Source organism: Crocodylus siamensis, chromosome 2 (genome assembly GCF_052110815.1).
Source record: "Crocodylus siamensis isolate JL-2025a chromosome 2, ASM5211081v1, whole genome shotgun sequence".
NCBI classification, from domain to species: domain Eukaryota; kingdom Metazoa; phylum Chordata; order Crocodylia; family Crocodylidae; genus Crocodylus; species Crocodylus siamensis.
Window position 1 is genome coordinate 209579524 of NC_143396.1, and position 20889 is coordinate 209600412.

The following is a 20889-nucleotide window of genomic DNA, read 5'->3' on the forward strand; positions in this document are numbered from 1 at the left end:
TGGAGTGCATTAGTTCCGTACAAAGGCACATCAACCCACCTCCTCCCAGCTGAAGTACCAACCAGTGCTGTTGCACCACACCAGCTAGAAGGTTGAGGAGGAGGAAGTTGGTGGCCCTTGTGCCATAATCCCCCTGAGGCTTCCAAGAACAGCTGAGTGACTAGCCAAAGCCTTATAGGTAATTTGACGCCCTAGTTTCTGCTCAATGCTTCCTGACAATGCAGAGCTGGTCAATTTCATGCATGCTGCAATGCTGCATTCCTAGTGGGAACAAAGAATGGATTTCTACCAACTTTTCACTCTCTAGCATCTCACAGAACACTATTGCAAGGTACTGGCTCTGCTCCACGGTTTGCAGCAGTAATTGCTTACTTGGTCTTTTTCTCCGTAGTCTTCCAGCACATCTGTGAGCTAGCATGCCAAAGAATAACAATCAAGGCTCCATGACCCTTGCGCTCAAGGCATTCCCTCCAGCTCTGCTATATGCTCCACACATCTGAGAAAGTAGAAATAAAGGACTCTTATGGACAGCTTTGATATTCCCTTGGGACCACTTGCAGACAGGGCAAGTCTGAACCAAGGAGACAAGCAGACAGTCCTGGAGACCTGGAATACCAAACAGTGGTGGTAGAATTTCAGGAGAAGCAGAGCCACATTCCTCAAGCCAGCCCCAATGCTCCAGGGTCAAGCTACCAGCCTGCATGTGGCCATGCCTAATGAGAAGCTGAAGACAACTGCCTTCTGGAACATAATTAATTGGTACCTCCTGAATCTGGGGGGGCATCCACAGAAGCCACCGAGAGCAGTGACCCTGTCAGTGGGGGCACCAGTCCTGCCGACAGCATCAGGTGTCAGCTGTCAGGGAGGGCACAGGCCCTGTCAGGGGGGGCACGTGCACCCCTGTGCACCCCCTCCCAGTCACCTACGTTCTGGAAGTTAGCAACCCGCAAAATTCTCCAGTCTGTCAATTATTTTGGCATAGACAAGTCCACAGCTGGTTCACCCATCCACAGGGTGCTAGCACCACATTTCTTTTGCCTCTCCAACTCACAAGAGATCAGTATCAGGTATGCCCATGAGCTTTTCAAACTGCATCCTGGTCATCAATAGAACCTACACTGTCATCCTGAGCCTAAAACACCTGTCAGCTCATTGCCTTGAACCTGGGGGCCTAGCCTACCTGGCACAGCCACTCATCCCAGTCTGCTACCTCCCCAGCTGAGCACACAGGCCAGGGCAGGTGGACAGAACCCTCCATATGGGCCTAGTCACCAACCCACTTCCTGCCACTGGAGTGACTAGCCAGGGTCAGCTAACCTTTCACTCCAATATAAATTCCTGACCCAGAAGGGAAAGTGTGTGGGCAGCAAGGCTCAACCAATACCTAGACTATGCCTCATGCCTCTGCCAGCTCTCTGATCCATCAGCTACCTTACTTGGCTTGCTCTTGGATTACATTTTTCCTGACCCTTCAGCTTTCTAACCCAGCCTCTTCCTCAGCCTGACTCCCAACCTGATCTCCTATCTACCCAAACCAGCTTGCCTTCTGACTCTGCACTCTGCTGAACCTTCCAGTTTTCTGACAGAGCTTTTCAGATTGACCTTCTGGCTTCCCAGCTTCCTGACACTCAGATTCTATGGATCCTTAGTCCTGGTTTCTTTCACCTGACCCGGTGTTGACAACACCATGGTTTAGAGTAAGTCAACCTCAAAGACTATTTCTCCATTGTGCTGCCCCAGGAGCTGATCAGCACTCCCAGACTTGAGAGCCCCGCTCAACTGATGTCTGGCCACACATGCAACTAAGGTGCCATGAAAACCAGCTACAAAGTTATCACACATTTTGTGCAATAACGTTGTGACTTATTTCTTGCTTTATCATGCCATTAAGTTCACTGTGTAATCAGGTTACTCATTAAGATGTGATTATAACTGGTGTTGTCACGAGACACTACAATATAAGAACCTGGCACATAGAGAGTGTCTCATCTGAAGGGCAATCTGAATCCTGGTTGGTATGATGAGCTCTTGTGTATGGCACTTTTGGGACCTTTGCCATGGTCGCACCTGCAAGCAGTCATCTCTGCCACAAAGCCTGGCTCCGATGGCTCTGCCTGAGTGACCACTGGCTGCTCTCCTCACCCCAGATATAGAAAGGATCCATGACCTCCCCTTGCCTCCAGCTGGTAGAGTATTTCACAGATACGATTAGTCTGGGTGTAGGTTGTTCACACTGCGAGTGAGCAGATGTTCAAAACTATTTGCAGCACACTGGAGAAGACAAGTTTCTGGGGTGGCAGCCAGAAAACACTGGCTGCATCATGCCTTAAAGCTTCAAAGAAAAGAAAAAAGCAAGGGCACATGCAAGACAAAACCTATGAGCCCAGGACATTCAAGCTGACAGCAAGTCACAAATAAGCCACACTGGTTTCCTGGTAGACAGGAAGCATAAACTGTGGAGTGCTGATGGACAGACAGAACAAAGCCATTCCACACTCTGATAAGGAAAACTACTGTAACCAAAAGAGCTTCAAAGTGACACAATTCAAAGTCATTTTTTTATGAGTTAAGCTAATTTATAGTTTCAGTGCTGTCCACTGTCTGTACCTGTAAGTACTTTTAAAAGGTGCTATAAAAAAAAAATGAAGTGCTACAACTATTTAGTCAATCCATATATCTGGGTTCCCTTAAAAGACGGACAATAACTTTTTGCCCTCAATGAATATTAGAATTTTCATCCTTTTAATACTACTACATATTTAAGCTTATCCTGAAAATGACTGTTAACGTCACATGCTATTTTCCTTCCACTTAATGTAAAGTGCTCATTAGTGTTTTTTAACAATTCCCATTACTTACGGAGTTTATTAGGATTATCTCCCAAAGGCCAAATTCTGCAGACCCATGCAGTTTCTCTTTCTCCCATAGAAGTTTTGCATGAATAATTAATACAAGACTGATTCCTATAGCATTTTCTGGTTCTGCTTAATCCTGGTCTGTGAGATCTTAATCCTCAATGACACTGCAGATAAAACAACAAGCACCAGAGAAAGTAGCAGCATTAAGACCACGTGAAGAAACCAGCTGGCACAACCTACTGTAGCTGCAGCCAGCCTATGCTCAAGGAAAAATCTAGCCAAAGAGGTTTCATCTAGGTCCAGGAATGCCAGGCATATTATCTTATAGTTGGAGGGAAACCAGCTGCTAAAGTGATATTGTGTATAACTTTCAACTCACCTCTCTAAGATTTAGTGAGAAAGGTCCCAGGTAACACTTTAAAGCAACAGAGGCTATAGTGGTTTATTTTATTAACAGCAATGAAAACAAAAATAAAAGAATAAAACAAAATGCTCCTTCAAATATAAAGCTTATAGACATAAAGCTTCTAGTATTGTTAAGCCCCAATTCTGAATCAGGCATAATTACAAAAATCCATATAGGATTCAGAAAAATACAGATTCTTAGATATGGGACTTGTCACTTGTGACAAATGTTGGCAGCAAACAGTGTAAAAAGAAAATGCCCAAACTGTATTTACAAATATATATGATGTAACAATCGATAAACTGCTTGTTAGTAAACAGCAGATTATGCAGTTATACTACATTCCAAAGGGTATTATCTAATCAGAGTTATTACATGTAAAATTAAACTGAAAGACAGGTTATCTGAAAAATAAAGTCAGTTTCATTGCAGAAGTATATGCACTCAGTCACCAGAATTTCCTGGTATCTGTATGTTAATATAAAATGCACAAGAGCACCTGATTCAACCCAATAGGGTTACCTAAGCCCAACTGCAAATTTCATTCATAGCAGAAATTATCAACAGTAGAAACTCATTGTGAAAGGACATTTATACATTTTTTTGCAATTATTTGTTATCTATTGCTGCTGAGTTGTAAATGCTTGTATAAAAACAAGTATCCCCACACCACATTTGTAATATGGTCATAAATAGGCAATAGTGATAAAATGTACGATATGGATTACCTCAAACTATCAAGCTCTTTGTACTTTGGAAAAAAATGAACAATACCCAAGGCCCTCTTCTGTTCCCCAAAGTTCCCAACGCAAAAAAAGATTCCTATATTTTCATCAGATGAAAATCAGAACTGGCACCAACATTCATGCTAGTTGTCCTGCTCAGCAGCAGAAAAATTCACTTATTTACAAAATTTCAATCTTTTCTTATGCAGCAACTCCAAAGAGTTCAACTTCTGTGACCAAGAGTTTTTTGTTAAGTCTTATCAGGTATGACGAGGACAACATACAGAAGGGGCAGGCATATCCAAGGCTCTGCGTCTGTCTTCATAGTCATCAGTGTCTGTCGAATCCTCGTCTTCATCCATAGCATATTCATTATGATTGGTTTCCTATGAACAAAACGCATACATGTTTTTAATTATGTCCTTTCCTAACTTGCTGAGATTGAGTGCTAACAACTTAACTGTCTCAAAACAATTATGCAATCTTACGTCTCATTTATAATCCTATAAAAAGTCACTAATCACAGATACAGATTGATTATTATAAATAACAACTCAATACTGTTAAGAATAAACCTGGCTTTACATGAGACACTGAATTTACATAATTCAATCATATTTCTGTACTGTTTGACCTTTCACGCAAATTGATTCAGAACCTGATCATGAATTTGAAATCAATTTTTTTTCATAATCACAAGTACATAAAAGCAAAAATGTAAACCACTAATACCTTTTCTTGAGCAAATACTCTAAAAATCAGAGCATCACTCAACTATAGTATTCAAAGCCCACTGTAGAGCATTAGATGCAGAGCAGTAAAATTACTACCAAATCAAACAGCTAATGCAAGAGATTTCTATACCTTGTAAAAAATCATAGCTTTATTAAAATGTAAACAAAATAAATAAAAAAAATTAGATCATGTTATAAGTGTGACCTCTGCTGGCTCTCTGTTTACTACTGCTAAAACAAAGCACGGTTCATTTCCCAAATCTTTAAAAACTTTAATTCATTCCTAGTGACATCACTTTCAAAAGACTACCAATGGAGGGAACAAAAATTTAAAATGAACTTTCACTCTGGGAAAACAGTGACTTGCCAAGAGAACAAAACCTCAATACAAAGCACTACCCTCCCTTGTGGATGCCAGTATGATGAACAGTTTCATTTCCCTTTTGCAGAGCCTCTGAAATCTGTGGTCTTCCTGTTTATTTGCGAAAACAGCAGTGCTCAACTGTTTTGCCCCATGAACCAGATGAATTGAGCAGAGCCAGATCAGACATTGCATGCTAGGATCAGGGCCCTGCGCCACCAGTGCACAGGATTACAGCCCATGAGGGTCCCCACAGACTGGATGACATGGCTCTGGGGGCCAGAGGTTGAGATCCTCTGGATTAAAACAATGCGTTACTCTCTGTTTTGCAGGGCTCCTTAGAGTGGGTTTGGGGGTTTTTTTTGGTCACACAGCTCAACAATTAAGCCAACAAGATCTCCAAGTTCCTTCTGAACTATCTGTAAATGGAGCCATTTCCAGCTTTGTAACTCAACAGCTGTTAAAATATAGATGTACAACAACTGCCAAAGTGCACCAGCTACCTCCAAAACTTACAATTAGACAATCATTCACAGGAACAGCCTTTCACTTAAAGTATTAGCCTTACTGCATGCGTCACCAGGTAGAATTCCATTGTCTGTGTTATTCAAGGACAAAAGGTCAAAAAGGACTCTCAGTTCACCAGTTAAAATGTCTGTTAACTAAAATTCTCTTACAATGAGCAAACAAGAATGCCACTCCAATTTAGAAGACAAACCACAACATGGTTGCACAGAAAGAAAAAACTCCAATATTAATTTGGATATATAAAATGTGTGTTCACTAAAGCTCTAATCACCATTACACTGGTTACAAAGGCAAAGAAAATAAAGCCAACTCCCCTCTCTTGAAAGTGTAGTTCTGCCACAACCTCAATAAAAATGTCTCTTAAACTAGGGACATACATTCAAAAAGCCGGAGCCTGAATAGATTCACTCTTTGCAAGTTAGTCTAAGCTGCACAGCTTGAACTGATTAATAACTGGACAGACATTATCTGTTAAATCAGAAATGCAGGTATGTGCCTTCAGTGGCTCAAGCCAGAAGCCAGGGGGTGCTAGAGTATTCCTGCCTGCCACTGCCAAAGGGGAGGGAAGAGAGACGCTCTCCAAGGCTCTCACCCTTCCCTGCTCGAGCAGGGGGGATGGGGCTAAGCACCAGCCGGGGCTACAGGACTCACAGGATGCCAGCCACCAGCCTGAGGGATGTGGGGGGCGAGAAGCTGCTGCCAGACTGAGTGGGAATGGGAAAAAAGTCCTCTCTCTGAAGCAAGCGTGTATTGAACACAGCAATTTGCAAAGCATACAACAGGGAACTACTACTTATCTACACCTAAGCTAAGACACAGTCCAGTAACACACAACGTACACAACTTGCTCTAACTTAAAAGGTAAAGCAGGAAGACAAGAGAAAGCCTTTCATAAGTCTTAGTAATCCTGACGGCAGAGTGTCTCCTTACAGCCAGGTATTCAGTAAGACTTTGTTTAGGTTTTACAGGTTCTGCTTTATAATGTAAATGTAGCTCTCTGCATTCTTTGGTGGGCAACTTCCAACCAGAAGCTGTCTGCAACTTCCCTTAACTCCATCTTCAACACATGTGTAATGATTGTCAGGTCTTTGCCAACACTTCCCAACTCTCAGTCCGGTCCTGCAGGTCTTAGCTCTGGGCTCACAGGTGCAGGTCTTGGATCTACACACAGAGGACTAGCTTGCCTCTCTTCCACACTCCAGTGGAGTTAATCCCCTCCAACCCTCCAAGGTGCGGCTGGGGCTGGCAAACCCCAGCTGTGGTCCACAGGGCTTGCCAGCCAGGGAGGGGGAGGGGGAGGAGACAGGACGGAGGGAGGAATTTCTCAGGGGCCATGGCAGGCCAGCATCTGACCACGCCCCATCTGTTCTGGCTAGAGAGGAGAGGGGAGGGGCCAGCCCAGCTCTCTTGGAGCAGAGCCCAGCCCAGAGAGCATGCCGGGATGCTAGGAGTCTCTGATTTAAATTAGACCAGGCAAGGAGTCTGGAACAGACATTGCTTAACTGATTTGGCTCAAACCAATTTAAGTCTGATACTACATTCAACCATGTTGATCTCAAACCAGTTTTGGTCATTTTCAAACTGGTTTATGTGCAATGAATGTCTGCTGTTACAGGTTTAAACCAGTTTCTGATCACTTAACCTGGTTTGTGTGTAACGTCTGTCTCTAAACTTAAAAACTATGCTCTGATGCCTGTAATCCCTTAGCTATATTTAACTGTCTACCACTTGCAAATACAGTAATAAGGCATTTGGAAAGAAACAATTCCTTCAAACTGGACAGTCCAATACTACTTACATCTTTACAGATCAGAAGATTTTTAATACATTTGGGAGGCAATATAGATAACAGAATGCTTCTGATATGTACTGCCACTAAGAAGTATACACAGCTTCTGGTACTAATACTATTACTGCATTTAGTATTCTAATCCAAGTGGCCTATGCACAGTTCCCTAGGGAGCACACTGTTAAAATGCTGATATCATCTCAAGACTGATTACTGCTGATAGTTAAACATTAAAATCTGGTGAATTCTACTCAATTGCACTACTTTATTTACTCGGCTTCTAGATCATCCCAAAAGTTCAAAGGAAGTTCATACTGGTAAAAAGAGGAATTCTCCTTCCTAACCCCAGAGTTGTTGGTATAGTTCCAGATTTTGCAACAGTTCTTATCCTTCAAGCCCACCTGTTACAGAATTTAGTAGTAATATTAAGAAACAAGTTAAACAAAAAAAAAAGAAGCATCATCATTGCAGACTCTGTTGGACCTTGTCAATAGGTATGGAAGTTATGTTACCCATGAAATCTAACATTGATCTTATTTTCTACAAAAATAAAAGGTTAGAAGAAAAATCTGAAACAGCATAAACTACATCTCTGCTTACCAAGCGTGCTGTAGACACCTTGAACGTTGGGCATACCATATGAAACCTGGGAATGGTGACATTGAAAAACTTGTCCTTATAGTAGAGACAGTGGAAGGTATAGTAGCCTTCCATGTATCCTGAAGTAGTGGAGAAGGTAGTACAGCTGGTATATTCATATACATGACCAGGGCTGATTATTGGAAACTCTCCTGTTAGTACAAAGTTAACAAAGAACAATTGGAATTTTGAAGGAAAGTGTATAAAGCATATTCCCCTCTTATAACAATTGTTTTTTAGGAAAAGTTCTACAGCTAGAGTCCTCTGCAACACAGAGCTAGTAATGAATGATTTGGAGTGCTTTAATTGCATCATGTGAAGAAAATGTAACTTGATGGAAAAGTTCTACATCTGTTACCTGAAAATTCTCTTTTCTCACCTAAGTTTCAGTCACATTAATTTATTAAACACACACACATTTCAATAAGCATCTTACTCCCTGAGAAGCAATCACTATAGTAAGTTTATAGAACAAGTACAAACCACGACCATGTTGGAGATTGTTTTGATGAAAAAAACATTTAGTCAACAACTTGAAAGTAAAAAAAAAAAAATTACAAATTAACTTCATTTTCACAGAGATAATTTTGTTTTAACTTTTACTTACCGTATTTACTTGATTTCAAGGTGAGTGCCCACCTCTCCCCCCGTCCCACTATTTAACATGGGTTGCGGGATAAGCCCCTTGTCCTGGAATTGAGTATGAGATAGCAGGGAGGCAGGCTACTGTGGCCAAACTTGGGCTGAAACTACAGCTTCTGTCTGACCCCTACTGCTCCTCCTCTGCAGCCTCAGACGCCTACTACACCCAGGCTATCGCCCTGTGCCACATCTCCCTACTCCCCGCCCCCCACCCCGCACCAATGCTTACTTTTGCTTTGGTATTGGCACACTCTGTCCCTGCTGCAGCCAACTCCATGCCACTGCTACAGGGCTGGGCTGGGCCCATGCTCAATGATTCAGCAGGGCTGGAGCTTGCCAGCATAAGAACAAAATAAGGAGGAGGTGAAGGGGCAGGTGGTGGGGGGAGGCAGTATTGGGGCAGGTGGAGGGAGCATTGTGGGGCAAGTGGTAGGGAGTAGGTGGTGGGACAGGCAGGCAGTTTCCACCCTGCCACCTGTAGGTCCCCCCTCTCCCTTCCTTACTCCCCCTTGTGCCTGCCCCAACAACAGCCTTGGGTCTCAGCCTCACCTTCCCCCTGCAGTACTTGGGGGAATGAATTAAATATCAATAAATTAGATTCTATACATGGAAAAATTATAGCGTTTATAATTTTTCCATGTATAGAATCTAAGGGGGGGGGGAGGCAGGCAGGCAAATTCAGGATCATCGTTGAATTTAGAAAATACAGTATGTGCATGTGACATTACAAAATGTAACAGAATCAACACTGGGACATGGCTTATTATCATCTTCTGACTGTCAGAATCAACCAATGTCACTAGCAAGAATGGATGAGCACAAGTCGGACACACAACAGTGAAAAACCCTTTTATGCCAAAATGCTGAAATGGAACTTAATCTGCAGTTACATACCGACTACTCCAGGACCCTGAACTTCTTCCACATCACCTTTGGCATTTGTTATTCTCCAGTACCGACTGTCCAACTGACAAGCTTTTTCAGGAAGAGCATCTTTGGACATTTCAATTCTATGAGTCAAATTAAATATTTTATGTTTAGAGATTACTTCCATGCCTACAAAACAATCATATAAATGTTGAACACTACTCTGCTTAGAGAAAGGTGCACAGACTAAACTAGCCCTGGTATACAAATTTGATAAAATAGATTCCCTCCATGGCCTCCATTTCATTATTATTCTTCCTTACCAGTTTCCTTTACAGGAGTATTGCAAGGGCATAGGTTATACCTGTGTTGGCCTAAGGACATAAACAGACAAAGTTCTTTGGGTAAATCTGATATCTTTTATTAAACCAACTCAAATAGTTGAAAAAATTCTTTGCAAGCTTTTGGGGATAAATACCCTTCGTCAGGCTGAGGAAGCATTTGCAGTTGGTGTATGCTCTACCTGGATGGAATGAATAGTAAAGAAAGAAAGAAAAGGCAGCCTCTGGCTTCTTTACTATTCATTCCATCCAGGAAGAGCACATACCAACTGCAGATGTTTCCTCAGCCTGAAAAAGGGTATTTATACCTAAAAGCTTGCAAAGAAGAATTTTTCCAACTATCTGAGTTGGTCTAATAAAAGATATCAGATTTACCCAAAGAACTTTGTCTGCCTATGTCCTTAGGCCAATAGAGTATTGTCTGCCAGGAGTATTGCAAGGAATTCCATTTGCTATACATTGTTTTGGGGAAGTTTCTTCTCAGTAATAAACATAGGTTTAGGAAACGAACACCAACCCATGGTTTGGCATGGTCATCAATAAACATGTTAAAATTACATTAAAATTAGAGTATTGCATGCTGTATACCAAACTCCTTATAGACTATGCTTCACTACACTACTGAGCACACACTTGCACTGGTCTGGGAGCTCCACCCTTACATAATATTCTTTCTGTCATTAAAAGAAGGTAACTCATTTGCTATCCTCACCTGATTCTGTAAGTGAAGAAGTAATGAGGTGGATGTACGGAACTGAGCTCAGGTAGAAAAGATGTGGAAACAGAAACAGTAATATCTCCTGTTGTAGCTACACATTCCTTATCGTGAACGTACCTGTGAAAGAGTTTCAAATCTCACCAAATTCCATGGGATCAATACAAACAAACAAAAAATACTCAATTTTCATAATAGATACATGTCAAGTTTCTAGCTATTTTTGTGAGGTTAAAAGGACGTTAAAAAAAATGTCTACATGTGCCAGTAAAAGAAAACAAATAAACCCTATTTATGCAGCATATTTACAGTTTGTATTTTTCTTCATCCAGAATAACTCTAGTCAACTCTACTTTGGTGTATATATTAGTCAATGGTGCAAAGCTTGTGTTAAAAGAGGGATATGTTTACATACAAAAAAAAGCCCAATTTGGTTAACTTCAAAACAAAAACAGGTATATCTTTATGCAGTAAGCATTTCAGAAACCCTACATTTATGTCTGAGAACATTCCTTTAGTCCCAAATGGGGCAGTTTATATGCAACTGTAACAAAAGTATGAGCGTTGAGAACTGCACTTCTAAGTTTGAGGATAAACCCCTCTCCAAATTCAGCTTCTTCACAAGTGTGTGTTCAATGCAACACTGGTATTAACAGGGACAGACCAGCTCACTGGAAGAACTGCAACTGTAAATACCATTTTTGTTTACAATCAGTAAACTGCAACTGTATCTCAGTCATACTAGTAAGTAGTAGCCCTCTTATTTTGCACTTCAAGTTTCAAGACAAGAAATGGATTAGGGTGGATAATAATAAAATCCCTTCAATCTGATCTACTGGTCAAGTCTTCTTGTGACAATGCAGGATTACTTTAACTCTCAAATTTTGCAACTCCCACCTCCTATTTCATACATCCCTCCCATATGCCACCCATCAACCTCATGCCATGAACCACCACACCCAACTGTTTTTAAAAACGTTAATTCTAAGGAAATTAACATCTGCACCTGGTAATAATGCTGTACTATAGATCAAAGTCACACTACCTGAAAATCTGGTCCCTGATGATAGGATAGCCACCTGTTACAACTTTGTTTACGTAAGAAGTGAACCATTCCAAGTAAGAAGTACCTAAATGCCAAAGGGAAAAATTTTCACAAGGACAGGTAAGCTTACAACTGAGCCAGAAAACATAACAAACAACAGCGAAGCTTGTATATCTCTATAATAGATTCCCAAATCTTCTTGGTGAGTCAGTTATTCCATGTTCTAATCTGTTCGGCTATTTGCAGACAACCTTTGCTGGGAGATGAATTGCTCAATTATCTCCATGTTACTTGTGTTAAAAATAAAGATGGGATGATCCTTGACCTGAAGACTGCACAATATCTAGCTGTACTATGAAACATCTAGCACAATTCTCATGTTGTCAGTCTCCAGCTTGTTTTCAGATAGCTGCTAGTAGGGGATATTGTTTTTCACAATTGAGACGATTACTATAATGCTTCCTAAGCACTTTGCACCACTGCTAATCTAATACTCTACCTGCTCAAAGCGATGGTCTACTATTGGGTTTGATTTACAGTATTGGTGTGGGCACATGGTATTTTAGAAAATCTACTCTCAATTTTTTTTAAGCTTTAAAACCCTGCCAATTCACAAAAACAAAGCTCCACAGTAGAAGAGATGTAGTAATGTGCACACTTGTCACCCAATAGACAACATGGTTTTAACAAATCTGCAGGCCAACTGTTTTGAAAGTTGATTTTTCTAGTGGTAAATATAACAAAAATTGGGCCTGTTATAGATTAAGGTTGACAGAGCTGACGGAGTCCTTTTAATTAAATAAATTTTTCAAAACAATTCTATTTTACCCTGTATGGAAATGACCTCCCTTGGCCAGTTCAAATATAATCAGTTCAAGCAACATACTATGGATTTCCATTAGTGGATAATACATAGCTCTTTATATTTGGGGGGGGGGCGGTATTTTTAAAATTAACGATTTCGTATTATTCCACTTGTGCCAAACTCCCCAGGTTTGGCACAAGTGGCAATGATAGCACCATCTATTCATCTCATTAAGCTCATATAGCTTACCAGAGGCAAAAACCCACCATTTGTACTATCCTTCCTTCTTTGGGGTCGCCATGTTATCTAGAAATCTCACAGAATTACCCTCCTTTTGCCTTCTGTCATCAACCCAACTACACTTAAAAATTCTATCTTTGCCTTGAATGGGTCGTTAACCAGAGGGCATATGTTGCACTAATTCACTCTGCTATTTAAAACAAGTGTTATACACAAATATTTTTCTCACGTTAAACTTTAATTTTCATAGGCAAATGAGTGTGCCATATGACTACAATGCCACATTGGTCCACAATTAAAAATTAGCGCCCACAAAGACTGTGGCAAGTAGAACTCACTCACTGCACAGTCACCAATTCTAAAATAGTGCTTCTCTATCAAGATGAAATCTAAAAACGAAAAAACACCCACATTATTTTAATTTTCTAAAAGTTCCTTTCATCTAAAAGCCCTAAAACACAATATATTCAGAATCAAGGTAGATGACAGACTACTTCACTCAGCACTGCAAGTGCAGCCAGCTATGGAGTGGAATGAAAGATGTGCTTGCAAATACATAGTGAATAAAAATTAAAATCTGACAAAACACTAGGGTACAAACGGATAAAGATAAGCTAGGAAATGAACTTACAGTATATTAGCTACTGCACAGTAACTGCGAAAATAAGGCTTCCCTGGTTTTACCTTTTATTTAAGCCAGGAAAAACAGCAGTACGGTGCTGTCCAAAATGGTTACTCATCACTGGCATTCTATCAGGATAGCACACTTCTCAGGATGCAGTTAAGGCACACTTATCATTAGTTTCCCAAATTATCACACTGATTTCACTTAATGAAAAAGTGATTCATCTAGCTGGTTGCTTATCTTGCTGTTACTCTCCTGCCAGATGGTACACCATGATGATCATAAAGCGTTACACAGTCAAAAGATGGTTTTGCAATATTTCCTTCCCCATTGTTTATACTCTGTATACTGCAGTTAGAATCAACCTGAGAAAGCCAGGAAGACCTCTTTACAGGCCTGATCAAACATATTTCACTGTTAAGTGACAAGATATCCTGAATTTCCCAACACAGCTGCAAATGCTAGCTGGAAATTCACATCAGGAAAGATGCCATGTTGATTGTCTGTGTTTGACGACTTCCCCGACAGTCACCTTAATGTCTGATGCTCATCTTGTCAGACGGCCCAGTGTGTTGAATAGTTCAGAGCAAGATGTACGGAACGACAAGTTTTAATACAGAAGACTTGTGCATCTCAGTCTTGATCAGTAATAAAAATACATGGACAAGATGGAGTGTTTATTCTGCTCAGGTCACAAAGTTGTAAACATATACTACCCAGACTGTAACAGGTATCCGTTATTTACTAATATTTGCAACTTAAGAGTATGAATTTATTGGATACTTCAAACAAGGTTTTCTTGGCAACGGTATTTTGCTCCAAAGCACTCTTACCTGTAATGAACATATCAATGGCAGATGGATTACGAGCCATTTGATCCTAGAAAAGGAAAATAAGCTTAAGTACATATATTAGACCCTTAAGACAAAAATCAATACCCAAAATATACTGTACTGAACATGTTCTTTATTTTCCAGAGGCTCATACCTGGCTTTCTCATTTAAATGGAACACTGAGAGATATTCAAAGCAGTGTCTTAAACAATTAGCTCAGCCTCCATCACTGGCATTCCAATGATATGTTCCCATTTAAAAATTAAGCTCTCTTCTTCATTTAAAAAATATATTTTAAATCAGTTTTAGGATAATAATCTGAAGATTAAAAAATAATCAAGTGGAATTAAACTTCCTTCTTATTAAATCTCCACATGAACAAAACTATTAAATAATTTTCCAAGTCCTCAAAATATATTCCAAGCAAAGTGTAAGTTAGCATTAGTGTAAATTTTCAAAAAGAGAATAGCATGCTTCCAAACCTCCCACCAGTGCTACATGCCTAGAACTCACACTGCTACATTCCAGAAAATTAACCACAAAACTCCACGAGGTTAAGGATCAATAATAGGCTGGCAAAGGAAAACTCTGAGCTCTTTACATCTTGCTTTCAGCCTTTGCTGTGAATCCCATTAGTAATTAGTTATGCTAGCAGTTTTAAAGACTTTAAGGGGATTTAGCTTAATTCTAGTCCAAAATTAAGACCTAAACCTATGATTACTATCTGTTCTACCTTACTACTGCAGACATCTGAAAAATACAGTAGCAAATATGTGCTGTAATAGTTTAGCATAATGAGAACAATCAAGAATAGATTTGAACTTAAAGCTTTAAAAATAATGGCATTTGAACTCAAGACTTAATCTTGCTGTGTTACTTTACTTAACTGAAGTTTTAATTAAATGTGCAACTTGACCAATAAGGAAGTTTAAAGAAGTTTGCTTGTATTTAAGAGAGAAGATAAAAATATTCACATTCATGTGGTTCCACATTTATTTGCCACTTTACAAAAGACAGATTTTGGACTGCCAATACTATAAATGCAACCTGGAACTGTGAAATCAGCTTGAGTTCAATTGGGCACCATTGAGGGTAAATCTACATGTCACCCTGTGATGACATAGGGATGCATGATGTCGCCATATGGTGAGCTATGGCAACGTAGTGAGCACACAGTTCTACACGTGATCGGCAGCCACACCACCATAGTGGTGCACTCGGTGTGCCATGTACACGGCATTTTGTAAGTACTAAAGAATGGCACCTTAGCAGCTTCACTACATAGCAACGTGTGGACACACCCTGATAGTATAAAGTCTACAAACATAAATTTAATAAATAATTCTGTTGATGACTAAGAAGCAGTACTGGTTCAGTGACATGAACAAAAGTAGCAAAAACTATTTTTCAATTCTTAAAATAAAAAGGACACTGATGGTAGAAGAGTCAATTCAAGTGACAATAACTAAAAGGTTTTACTCTATAGTAGGGCTGTGCAAAATTTCACCAGGTGTTTAGTTTCAAAGCTGTTGTGATGCGTTTCAAACTCGAAACAGTGAAATCGAAACAAAACAAAAGCCTTCAAAACAGCTTCAAAATGAAAGAAGGGCACTCAAAACATTTAGAAGGTTTCAAAGCCGGGCTTACTTGGCTTCAGCAGCGGTCCCAGCCGGCAGCGGCAACCTCCTGTCATCTAGCATGCAGATTCAGGGGCCGCACAACCCCGCAACCCTTCTGGGGTGCGGACCCCCAGATCTGCACGCGAAATGACAGCATGCTGTCTCTGCTGGCTGGGGCCAGTGGCAGCAGCAGTCTTCTCAGTGCGTGGCACAGGCTGTACCCAGCGCCGGCCCAGGCCAGCAGCAGCAGCCTCCTGTTACCTGGCGTGCAGATCGGGGGCCCGCCCACACCCCCAGGAGGGCTGCAGGGCTGTGTCAGACTCTTCCCGGGGGTGCGGGCCCTTGATCGGCGCACCAGATGACAGGAGGCTGCTGCTGCTGCCTGAGACTGGCACTGGGCATGGACATGGGCCAAGCACCTTGAACATTGGTACTGCCACTGGCCCCAAGCAGCAATGGCAGCCTCCTGTTATCCAGTGCACAAATCAGGGGCCCACAATCCAGGAGTCTGGCACAGCCCGCAGCACAGAGGCGGTGGTGAAGCAGCCCCACTGCAGGCTAGCACAGCGTGGACTCCAGTCAGTGGCCACACCAAACACTGCCCAGCGGGGGCAAGTGGGGGTGGGCAAGCATGAGGTCTTCCCAGTGCTTGGCGCAGGCTGCACCAAGCACCGGTCCCAGGCAGCAGCAGCAGCCTCCTGTCATCTAGCACACAGATCAGGGGCTTACCTGCACCCTGGGAGGGCTGCAGGGCTGTGCCAGACTCCTTCCAGGGTTGCGGGCCCCTGATCTGTATGCTGGATGACAGGACAATACTGCTTCTGGCTGGGACTAGCGCTGAGCACAGCCCATGCCAAGCACTGGGAAGACTGGTGCTGCCGCTGGCCCCAGCCAGCAGCCACAGCAACAGCATGCTTTCATCCTGCATGCAGATCTGGGGGCCCACACCCTCGGGAGGGCTGCAGGGCTGTGCCGGACTCCTCCCAGGGATGCGGGCCCCCCAGTCTGCGCGCCAGATGACAGAAGGCTGCCACTGATACCTGGGACCAGCAGCAGCACCAATCTTCCTGGCGCTGAATGCACGCAGTGCCCAGTGCCAGTCCCAGGTGACAGCAGCAACCTCCTGTCGTCTGGCGCACAGATCCGGGGTCCTGCACCCCCGGGGAGGAATCTGGCACAGCCCTGCAGCCATCCCACAGGTGCAGGCCCCCAGACGTGTGGGCCGGATGACAGGAGGCTGCCACTGCTGGCAAGTGTTACAAGTTTTGCTTTGAACAGTTTGAGGTGCAGTTTCCCTGAAACCTCTGCACCTATGTCCTTGGAACTTGGCAGACTTTGTGTCCTCAGAAGGGACTACAATCCCTGCATGTTTCATCTGAATCAGGCAAGAAACAACAGAGTTATAGGCAGTTTGTGCTTCCCCATTAAAGCCTATGGGCAAAACACTGAAACAGCCATTTCAAAGCTTCCATGAAACGAAACGGAACAGCACTTTCAAAACTAAACAAAACAGTCGCACTGAAATGGCAAAACAAAAGTCGAAACAAAATGGTGCTGTTTCGCACAGCCCTACTATATACTGTAATTCCTGGAGTAAGCTGTTTGAAAACTCAGGGGCCTGGTTCTCCTCTAATGCCAAAGCAAATAGAAGTAAATCCATGGAAATCAATGGAATTAAGCCAATGCAAAATTACAACAGCTGGACTCTGATCTGAGGGCTTTCTATAATACCCATGACTTCAGCACCTTGAAGAGAATTTGGAGCATTCAATAAGATTCAATTTTTGTCATTTTTAAAAACCTCAGTTATGGAGGACTGATGCTTTGTTAGAACAAGCATTACACACTGCCACCAAAAAAGTGTGTCTTGATACTAAACTGGGACAAATTCATACCTGGCATGATACCATCAAGTTAACTAAAATACCACAGGGATGCCTTTAGTCCATTATGTGAAATTTGCTTACAAGTCACTATAATCATCAACTATATTTCACACTAACACCGCTACACTGTGTGTTAAGCATTCTTCTTGGGTAATCTATGTGCCTGTCATTGAGACATTCTTGGATTAAGTAAGTTTCCCCAAGATATGCTCTCTGGGTATAAAAACACTAAATTATGTATACCTTTTATATTTCAGAACTTTATGGAATACAAAGGAGCAATGTCAGTTTTATTAGGAAGTACATGTACAAATATAAAAACATTTTTCTTTCTTACTGGACATTGGTAGAAGATCTCATGTCTATTACGACCCTCCACACTCTCCAGTGCCATATATTGACTCAGGCCAGTGTGAATGCAAAAGGTTAGAGGAAGGCATTGTTTCAGACCTAGCCGCTGCTGAAAACCCCCAGCTGCTGTGTCGATATCCAACAAATCCTCAGAACGATAGTGATTGGACAGTGCCATACTTCCCATCAACCTTAGCACCCAATAGAAAGAACAAAACAGAGACACAGAAACAAGAAATACTTAGTTCGTAGCAAAGATTTTTTTTTTTACTCTACTTGAATAATTATGAATTTTAAGTGTTTCACAACCTTTTTGGATGTGTGGTACCCCTCTGAAACTTGTGAATTGAGTGGCACTATTTGAAAACTGTACATATTACAGCACTTACTTCCTTGCAGAGACAAGCCTAAGCCTGTGCTTACCTGCTCATCTTCTCATACCTTGCTTATCTTTTCAAACTTCATGGCAGTCTTCAAAAGATCTTGCAGCACCCTGCTTGAGAATCACTGATCTATCTATACTTCTAGTCCCAATACTTACAGCCAGTAAAGTCTAGATATAGGATTTCCTATAGAATCAGGTAGAATCTTTTGCCTGAAATAATTTAATATTTTAAAGAAAAAGAGTAAGGGTATAGAAAAGCCCCTGTTTAACTGCTTTGAACTAGGAGGGAGAGTGCTCCTCCAAAACACACATCTATTGTTTTGATCCAAGTGCATCTCTGCAGAATCCTATAGCAACATAGGATTGCTATATCACTATTTTTTACCCTGCGTAAATTTGTTTTGCTACACTTAGATCCCTACAGAAGCATGCAAGATGTAACAGTTACAGCTTATATCACCATCACTTGATACCAACACAATTGTTACATCTGTCTATATGCCAAGTGATTTAACAGAGTAATATTGCCCTGTTCATTTTCTGTGTCATGCAGGAGTAGGGGAGGCCTACGTCATACTAGGAAAGTGTGTGTGCGTGTCCTAGTCAGGGACCAGAATACAAACAGTCACGGATGCACAAGAACAAATAGGACAATACTGATCAGCACAACAGAAAGTGGTATCAGCATATCACCAGTCTAACCAATACCACAGGGGTTTTTTGTAGGCATTATAGCAAAGGACAGTGTTGAAAATAATTAAGTGTCTTTACAGATGTTTTAAGGCAGCTTCTTTAAAAAAATCCTATGAAGCATAGGAGAAATTATGAAGGCACATGTCTGAAAATCTAACAAGTGGGCAATAGAAGTTAGCATCACTAGTTAATTGAAGGCAAGAGATAGAAATGATAGACAGACATGAATAAAGTGAAGACAAGCAGCTAATGCTTGATGCAACAGAGAACGAGCTAGTGGAAGAATGCCAAAAGAGAGGTGACAAGGTCAAAGCAATGGACTAGAAAAGCAATCACTGCAACAACATCCTGAATATGTATGAATAAAGCAAGACTGTGTATGTTGAGAAAGACCACTACAGTGATTAAGACATAGCAGTCATTTATAGACGTGCTGGGTGGGGGTGGGGAACAGGGAAAGAGGGAGAGAGATGGGTATTTTAAATTAATGCAGCTCCAAGAACTGCACTAATTGAAGCACCTGGAGCATCACATGCATGTGTCCCCATTCTGAAAAAAGGCAGTGGAGACACTTTAACTAAAGCTTACTGAATGAGCTTTAGTTAAAATGCACCCCTGCTGCCATTTTTCAGCTCAGGGATGCCGATACACATGACATTGGAATCTGCTGGAGTATGGTAATTAACACGATCCAGCAGATTCTATTAACTGAGTCTGCTTCAATACACTATATTTACAGCACGTTGGAGCAGCCACCCTGCACATGTATAGGAGCCCAATTTGAGGACAGCATGGATGACAGATCTAGTTGTACAAATGATAAGAAAGGCCTACATTGAACGCCTTCAAGAGCAAATTGTTTATCATCTCGCTGGAATCGTATGACCCCTGCTGACTTCCTGCTCCGGGACAGGGGACTGGACTCGATGATCTTCCAAGGTCCCTTCCAGCCCTAATGTCTATGATGGACTGGTAAAAGATATGTTTGAGGGGCCAAAGGAAAAGTCTTTCATTCCAATTCTAACAGAAGATAACTGACAGCAAGGGATCCCACACAGCGGAAACTGAAACTAGGAACAAAAACCCTGTGTGGATTGCTTACATCTTTTGCTTGCATTAGAGGGAGCATCAATCATTAGAGGAAAAAAAAGAGCCAACTCTTTCCGCATGAAGTTCTAGTTGTTTTGAAGTACTGTCAACAGAACAGGACTCACATGACGAATCTGAAAATGTGCATCAGCGCATAGTAATACTAACCAGATTCACCAATACATGTTCATGCCTTTCAGTGTGGTCACTGAAAGCGTAGCTTGGAAAGTAATGTTAAGCCAGGATCCAACAGATTCGTGAGTTATACTTAGAACCCTCTATGGGCTTATTGGAGTTGTAGTCTAAGATTAAGAAAGAAAGGATACTAAGAAGGCACTACTCTCCTTATCCACTGAGATTTCAGAGTATGATACAACTACATGCATCTACCACTTCACTCACTCAATCACTATTCTATCTGAGTTTCCCCATCTTTTTCTAAATTGCCTTTTGTGACTATTTTTGGTACCTGTGTCACTTCACATCACGTTTAGCCAACCAAGCCAAATACGAGAGGCTTGAAGATACATTATTACTATGGCTGAAAGATATGGAGCTACAATAGGTCACTTGCAAAACTGAATATCTTACGGTTAAAAAGATAAATTCAATATGCTTTCATCTTCATAACAATATTGCTATTTTTTGTTTGCAAAGAGCAAAATGTATACAGTATTTTCTTATATATTGCCGTGGAAAAAAAACATGCACTT

The 20889-nt window shown here is 41.5% G+C and overlaps 1 protein-coding gene across 2 annotated transcripts in view; it reads right to left on the reverse strand.

Annotated features, from left to right (window-relative positions):
* Positions 1–3286: 3286 nt before the first annotated feature.
* The window catches only part of FBXO3 (F-box protein 3), a 30297-nt gene continuing 12694 nt past the window's right edge, over positions 3287–20889 (reverse strand). For both annotated transcript variants that reach the window (XM_090032915.1, XM_090032916.1), the window contains 7 exons: positions 17996–18200; positions 14154–14199; positions 11651–11735; positions 10603–10725; positions 9577–9692; positions 8002–8192; positions 3287–4375 (listed from right to left, as the gene is read on the reverse strand). In XM_090032915.1, the coding sequence (XP_089889041.1) occupies positions 4250–4375; positions 8002–8192; positions 9577–9692; positions 10603–10725; positions 11651–11735; positions 14154–14199; positions 17996–18200 (892 nt within the window). In that variant the 3' untranslated portion in view covers positions 3287–4249. The remainder of the gene's footprint in view (positions 4376–8001; positions 8193–9576; positions 9693–10602; positions 10726–11650; positions 11736–14153; positions 14200–17995; positions 18201–20889) is intronic.